At 30.9% G+C, this 8668-nt stretch overlaps 1 protein-coding gene across 1 annotated transcript; it reads right to left on the bottom strand.

Moving 5' to 3' along the window:
• On the bottom strand, positions 1–8445 carry LOC107192139 (eukaryotic peptide chain release factor subunit 1). The gene is made up of 10 exons (XM_015581337.1): positions 8266–8445; positions 7902–8117; positions 7384–7559; positions 7117–7244; positions 6878–7028; positions 6588–6778; positions 6349–6478; positions 6048–6268; positions 5611–5758; positions 1–427 (listed from the first exon to the last, which is right to left on the bottom strand). The coding sequence occupies exons 2-10, from the start codon at positions 7985–7987 to the stop codon at positions 345–347; spliced, it is 1314 nt and encodes a 437-aa protein (XP_015436823.1). The 5' UTR covers positions 7988–8117; positions 8266–8445; the 3' UTR covers positions 1–344.
• Between the last annotated feature and the right edge of the window lie 223 nt (positions 8446–8668).

Here is an 8668-nt window from a genome sequence, read left to right as displayed (position 1 = left end):
GAATAGGCAGGTATCAAGCTGGCTTAATTAAGTGTCACAGTCTTCGAGTTGCCTTTCTTCTTCATAGACATGGATTATCGGCGCGCCACATCTTGTGCTTCTCACTTTTTGTGTATTGATTGCTTGCATGAACTCTAATGAATAATTTCATGATGTGTATGTGTGTACATATCTCTCTCTCTCTTTCTCTGTGTGTGTGTGTGTTTGTGTGTGTATTGTGTTGCATCATATTATAATTTTATAAACATGTCTTTCTATGTGCCTCTCTTGAATATGATGCAAGGGAGAAACATATACTTATGTTTTCCTCTGAAGCTAAAAGAACTGTCTGTTGTGTCACGGATTTAATAGTCATCCAGGTCGAAACTATCAATTTCAACGTCCTCCAACTGCATACTCTGAAAGTCCACTTTGTACCGCAATATACCTGTAAAATACATTTTTGAAAATACTACTTTAGTACATGAAGTGTTTGCTTTGCTGCGTCTTTTTATGCTGAGTTATTAAAAGAAAAAATGAAAATATTTTAATAGTATGTTACAAATGACACTATAAAAATACGTTTCGTGTATAAATTAATTAAATAGAATTCATGTTGTCTGTATAAATGTAGTCACAAACAGCTTTGATATAATAATTCATCATGCATAAGATATTGCTTACAGTGTCTTTCATGCTTTGGAACACTATTCATCAGTTTTTAAATACAGCACAGGTATGTTTTAAGAAAAGATTGGTCTAAATGGAATCGTTATAGTTTGTTTATGAAAAACACTGTTACTACAAACAATGTAAATATTTATATAATGCAATTAAAAAATTAAAGAATTGCTACCACAACATAAACTGATACATAGAAGTATATATTTAATAATATTATAAGAGTAAGTGAATGTTATACATGTATCGAGTATTACAATTATTTTAAACTTGTAATTGAAGAAATTTGGTTTAATTTATTATTTGCATGACAAGCGTTTTAATATGGAGAAATTATTACTGAGACAATAATTACTACACAGAAAAAGTCAGTACTCGTATAAGGAAGGAGTAAGTACTCTGTAATAAAAAAACCTATTTGTATAAAGAAATCACTGTTGGTACTTCTTAATACAAAATATATTACATTTTTGCTTTAAACAGTGATATTTCTATATGTTAGTAATTTTTACTAATAAAGAAAATAGTAGGAAAAAATTTAGTATTGGAATATGAATAACTAGACTTTGATAATATCACTAATAATAATAAAATAGAGAAAATTCTATATTAGCAAGTAAAATGATCCTTTGTACAATGTATAACATTCTAAAGCACAAGTAGTGTACTTAATGATTTAAAAAAACAATGCAATAAAAGGGCTTAATAAAGACTGAAGAAGTTCACTGCTTCTTCTTGTCATCACTAAATTAGATGAAAGCAATTACTATACCTTTCCCAATATGCAAGCTAATAGAAACAAACGATTAATTAGTACTTATGCTTGACCAAATACAGTAACTAATAAAGCATAGCTATTTATTATGTGAACACTTATTAGACAGTTATTTTTTATATCCATCACCAAAGATTGTACAATTTTATATACATTTTAATATAAAAATTTAAATTTTGAAAAATCTCTTAAACTTTTGAAAAACATAGAAGTATAATTTATTTCTCTGGTGATGAAATTACTATTTGGCTCATTGCATAACATGCAGCAAGCAGTAATCATGACTGCATTTTGAAATAAGCAGCAATAAAGCATTCACGTATAGGAACACACTAAATACATAACTGTGAAGAAATATTTTCTAATTGCTTTATGGAATGTGAGTTTCAATCCTATATAAATTGCAATTTCAAATTACAGGTACCTATTATTCATTGTATGAATAATTATAGTAGGATTACTAATAATATATCAAGTAGGTCGAATTATATAATACACATATATTGCTGGTCATTATGAAAGTTGCCCACGTCGAATATTTTTCATTTTAAAGTATTTCGACTTTTGCATTTTGAACATGAACTAACTTTTGGGTTGCAACATAAATATCAACACTGTTAAGTGATATAATTTGCAACTATTTTTAAACAATCGTCCCAAATTATCATAATAGAGAATGGTGTAATATAATGTAACTGATCAAATCAATTTTTTCAGATTTCTTACTTAAGTCATATTCATAATTATTAAAGCACATGTTTATGTGCACAAATTATTCACAAGGTAATTAACTCATTTCTCGGGTGTCTAGTAAAATTCTGTGAATATATATGTAGAGTGTGTAAGCTAACTTGATCACCTTGAATAATGACTTAACGGTACATTATGAAAATTTTTAGACGTGGAACTTCAAAATGGAATGACATCAAGCGGCACATCTTCTAAGGTACGTGCTTCTTTTGTGGGTGGAGCCATTTCAGAGATTTCAAGATCACCTTAATTTTTTTAAACGGAATAACCTATTTTTTGTACCATAGATCGATAGAGTATCAAATTCTGAGTAAAAATGTATTGATCTTCATACGTCTTAAACCTAATAGTTAACGAGGTATTTAAACGTAATCACTGTATTCAGATTGAGGGGCACCAGTTGGAGCACCTATAGTTTCCATGTAGTAACTACGTAATAAAAATTATTTTGTAAATATCTCGTTAACTATTAGGTTTAGGACGTATGAAGGTCGGCATATTTTTACACAGAATTTGATACTCCATCAATCTATGGTACAAAAAAATAGGGCATTCCGTTAAAAACCATCAAAGTGAGCTTGAAATCTCTGAAATGCATCCACCCACAAAAAAAGCACGAACCTTAAAAGATGTGCCCCTTGATGCCACTTAAGTTCCATGCCTCAAAATTTCTATAAAGTGTACCATTAAGTCATTATTTGAGGTGATCAAGTTAGCTGACATTTCCTGTATCTATTAAACAATGGCTCTGTGATTATGTAATATATGAGTGCTCAATATATGACTATTCAAAGAATGAATGACGACTTTATATGAAATGTCAGAAAGAAATTTGATGACATATAAATAAATGTTTGTAAAGGATAAACATACTATACCAAAATAATATTTGTGAAATAGTGATAAAACTTTTAAATTTTTCAAGATAAATACTAAAAAGCTTTACATGCAGATAATAAAAATTTCCACGATATATCTACTGCAGAATAAAATTAGAATTAGTGGCTTTTATATTTTTGTTGAAAATCAGATATATATATATGTATATATATACACGTATTTTTCACATACACTGCAATTTTATGAATATTTGGTTCATAATTTCTGATTATATAAAGTGACACTATTATGAAATGTAAACTTCTATGAAATGAATTTTTCACAAGTTATTATTCTTTACATTAAAGTATTATCATAGCTATAAGTACTTATTATAATATCACTAATATAACACACATCTATAATTTTATAAAGCAACAAAGTACTTGAACTAATAGATTAAACTAACACCGTTAAAAATGAAATCGTTAGAAATACTGTTTTATGTGAACAAATGACTAAACGTATGTATAAATAATGAGTGTTACAATTAATTTTTCAAGATCAGTTAGAAATATACAACAAAGCAACAGAATAAAATGCATTATGTAGAAAGAAAGAAAACTGTGTTTATAGAACTAAGCAGTGCTATTTTTCCATTATACTCATTATTATTATGTATTGCATCTACATCTTGACTTTAATCACTAACAATAGAATGTACATCGCTAAATATTAAGAATGGATCTAATAATATTCAAGATATAAAGATTATATATTAGAATACTTGAACTCACCATCTTGAAATACAAATATCCATATCTTATATATATACAAGATTTTCTTAATTTTTTGTACCACCAAGAAAAAAGGAAGACAACGAAGTTTTCAGGCTCTTTATTTGTGAAAATAAACATTATACCTCGGAATTTTCAACTAAAAAATATCTATATCCACATTCAAACTCATCAGAAGAGACATATATATGATACTACAAATCTGCACAGAAGTATTGGAACTATAGTATTCAGTGAGAAACCCAACAGAAGAAATTGCAAATTTTCTTTGGACAAATTTATCGTATAATACATAATTATATGCTGAGTATATTTATCTTTGGCTATCATAAAACTTCAGTAGTGTAACAAAGATATTTTATCATAATCTTGTATAATACTAATAATATTAAATTAATAAAAAATTAATCTCAATGCGAGATGAGAAATAATCTCTTCATGATGAGTACATTATTTGTGTTATTCAAGTAATACATTACACTATATCTGTATTTAAAATATAAATATATGATGATTAGTTAAATTACTAGTAGCAAATACATCTAGTGTACAAACATGTGATATTCCACAACTTTTCATTAAATAGTACATACAATAACAATATGATGCATAATTACTTTACTCTTTTTTTATATATGCTAATATGACAGATATAAATTTCCTGATAAATTTGTCCAGTTCTGAAAGTAATATGTTCTATGATACACAAAATATAAACGAATGCACTCAAGACAGAGAAAGAGCTACCTGGTCAACTTTGAGTATTTCACAGATGAAATTAGTAATCATCGAGGTCAACATCATCAAGAGGCTCATCAGCCTGCAGTGACTGGAAGTCAACTTTGTAGCGGAGGATTCCTATGCATTAAGATATACTCCATAATTAATAATAGTGTTTCCAACCTTTTCTCAATACCATTTACTTTTTATATATACGAACTCATGTACTGTTTCGATAAAGACCATTTTTTTATTACTTTTTCATACCACTTTTCAATTAAATATTCATGTAAATTATGATTCCTACTCGAAATATGTTTTACATGTAAGAAACTAGTCCAAGAAACCAGTCCCCAATTCTAAATTGTTCTAAGAAATGTTACAAATTTTGGCTGCAGTTCCGAAAACAGTCCATCCTCTTATTTTCATAAAACTTGGTAAAATCGTCCCAAATACTCCCACCAAATGAACTTGTATAAAAGGTTTTTTGGCGCAACTGAAAATTAACTGCGATAACGCTAAAATAATGGGATACTTATTTATTGTCATAACAGATAAGTTAATATTATGGTAACAATACATAAAGCGTGTTTTCTTTTGTATTATGTGGGTGGGTCACACATACAATAATTAGTTTGGGACAGTTTAAAAAAAAATTATTGTAACACCGCAAGACGTTGTATGTCACTTCAGCTGCAAGGTGAAATGGTCATTCTACGTGTTACGTAACTTCGTGTGTTTAGTGTATAAAGACTTATTCATTAGTTTAGTGTTATTTAAGTTAATTTTCAATAGCGTCAAGTAACTTTTTACGTATGTTTATTTGGGAGTATTTGGGACGATTTTACAAAGTTTTATAAAAATCGAAAGGTGAACCTTTTCGGAGCTTCATCCAAATTTTTTTTAGTATATACAAATGTTAAAATTACAAACTTTACTCTTAGTCACTAGTTAGTCAAGTGGAATCTGCCGCTTTTCTGTTAGTACACACATTAAATAGACGAATACAAATTATTGTTTCACGTGTATATTACTTTCAGTTGAGTTGGAGCTAGTAGCAATATAAGAGAAATGAAACTGTAAACTTACCTCCAATGCCACCAAAACCTCTTACAAACTGAGACCCTTCTTGAGATTTATCTGTAATGATTTCCAGGGTGGCACCAAAACTCTTGTAATTGTTTGCGAGCCATTCTAGCAAAGGCTGACACTCTACAAGTTCCAATTCTACTCCGCTCTAGATGTAATATGGAACATTCAATAAAATTTACTTATTGCTCAATTATTAACCCATTTACTTCTAGACAGGAAATAATTCGAATACGGAATAAAAGTAAAGAAATAAGTCAATTAAAATAAGATGCGAAAATTGTCGATAGAACACAGGTGAATTATCAACTGCATATCCATGTCGTAGGTAACTTCAAGAGCTTCTAAGTGCTTGATGCAAATGAGTTAATGCTATCTATACTTAAACGATCAATACTAAAAAATAAATCGAAAGCTTATTTAAACTTTCAACTGACCTCTTTATCAGTGAAATGAGTTTTGTCTTTTTCTTGCTCTGGCGTTAGATGTGAAACTTTCTCCTCCGCATTCGTATGATTTTTTAAAACATATCGTTGAATATCTAAGTTTTCCCAACAAATAAGTGTTTCCACGCTGCCTAACTCGAGTGCTCTTAATGTATCTTCTACACCAAAGCAATATTTTCCTGTGTCTTGGGAAATTTCATCGAAATAACGACCTGGATAAAACACAATAGATTGTATATATTTTTTTAAATAAATTTGTAATTAACGTTTATTCCAACAAGCATATATTTACCAATTAATTTTTTTTCTTGGATGAATTTTACATTCTGTAAGGATTCAGCAGCTAGTTCAATAGCCTGATTGAAACCGTTTTCTCCACCATATGAAACATCTACTAACTTTATAACTTTTGCTTGTAATCTCTAAAGAATAAAATACAGAATTAAGTCCAACACACATTAAAATTGTACATTTTTGTAAGTGTAATAATTGTTGTATGTATAGGTACATTATTGATGTGTACAAACTTACTGGATCAAACATATCGGATTGACTAAGCTCTGTTTTGAAGTCAGCACTACCTGCCAAAATTAAACCAGCAATATTAGGTTTATCATTACTAATATACAATTGTGTCGCCACTTCTGCAACTTTTCGAACATAGTTGTGTCGTTTTTCCATACGTAATCGAGCAAAACGGAGAGCTGACTGTCCACCTCTGCCTAAAATTGTATTCAGAAAATTATCATCACGTTTTCGAGTAAATACATATTTGACAGATGTATATCTTTGCTTTCTTAATTGATTAATTATTTATGTACCATGCTTCTTTGGAAGATCTACAGTAAATTTATGTAAGACTTCACGAGTATTTCCTTGTAAAGTACCGAACAATGCTCCATTACCATCCATAACTATAAAACCAAATTTGTTATCATCCGCAAGTAATGCTGTTAGTGCTTCAGTGTGAAACTAAAAAATAATAAAGCGTATGTTGAAATTTATTTTACTGCATTTAGTTATCACAAATCCTTATCGAACATAGAAAACAATAAAGTACCTTGTTATCACAAAGATAAAGAGAAGTATTAATAGGCTTAAAAGGTTCAAAATCAATGTTGACCTTCTTTTCCTTTCCTTCTTCTGTTACAATAGTTCCACAATATATAACCAGGCCATTTGGAGGCACTATAATAAATAATATATAGTTTATGTAACTGAAGAACATAATATGATTATGCTACAACTACACATATGCATGCATTAAGAATACATGTTTTTTTTTATGAGAAACATGTGATTACAATAATAAAATAAATATAATTACCTTTAGTATATAATTTTAGCCTATGTTGTACCGATGTGATTGCACCCAAAACAGATAATCTATTTACACGCGATTTAATGTTTGACGCTGTTCCAAACTCATCCGCTAACATTTTGCTTACTCTTGATATTTGATCCTTAGGAGGGATGATTAACGAAATCATGCTAGTTCCATTCCTACAAAGGAAAACACCTGTATTTAATGCTGATAATTATTCATAGTAAACAATACTACATTGCCAGACAATCTGCTTACATAAGGTTGTATTAGTAACAGAGCAACAAAAATTTCTACTCTTATGATATAATACAAAATTTAATAACTAATCGCAAAACCTCGAATGCCCGTTGAACTCTTAAAAATGTGTGAACGTTTCTTTTTTTACGGGATCCCGTGAAATTCGAGAAGGAGAAGCCCGTTACTTTCTACTTACGGCATGCACTAAAACATATGTATGAACGGAAAATCGAACAGCTGATAATGAGGAGGCGCAGCAACGTAAATTTCAACCTACTTACCCTCTGGCCATTTCCAGGCTTTTTATGAGTTTTTTGATCTTCCAGATCTCGACATTGCGGTCGGCGGAAGTCTCTTCGTTGGACATTGCTGCGCGTTGTGTCGCGTGGTCGCGGTTTACGGGTTCCTATCGAATTAATCTTTTACCACCGACGGGAGACGAATTCTGGTAAAAGTGGCCCGTGTCGATGTGAAAGGCCGGATTGACGAATTTTTCTCTGAAACGAACACGATCAATCCGTTTATCGATGAATCTGCTTCGATCCAGTTTATACCGGATTATGTCAGAAAGAACGTGTTCGGAAAAGAATTCCCGTTCAACTCGGTAGCGAAACCAAATTCTTGGATTCTTCTCCTTTCACTCACATTCTTATCAACGATGTTGATGTTTGCCACAGTTACAACGTTTTAAACGTGATACTTGTGACACAGCGGGTACCACGTGAATGTGAACCTCGGAATGCACACGTCGGCCATGCGATGGCACAACGAAACGTCAGTACTTCGGTGGACGTACTGTACTTGTACCGCTTGTACCGCTTGTACCGCTTGTACCGTATAATATAGGAAGCAAAAAGACCAAAGAGTTAGTGCGCGAGGCGCGAGTAGCGCCTCGAGGTTGTCTTTCGTATACTGGAGCAGCCGCGTTTACATTGGTCGTGTTTCACGGCCTTTTACCGACTTTACCCTAGTATCGTCTAATGCTTTGTACACAACTTCGAAATTCCTACGTTTCATCGATTTTTCTCTAAAATCATTATAATTTTCT

The sequence above is a fragment of the Dufourea novaeangliae genome, unplaced genomic scaffold (genome assembly GCF_001272555.1).
Source record: "Dufourea novaeangliae isolate 0120121106 unplaced genomic scaffold, ASM127255v1 scaffold303, whole genome shotgun sequence".
In the NCBI taxonomy this organism is placed as follows: Eukaryota; Metazoa; Arthropoda; class Insecta; order Hymenoptera; family Halictidae; genus Dufourea; species Dufourea novaeangliae.
This window is presented reverse-complemented; position numbering and strand designations above follow the sequence as displayed.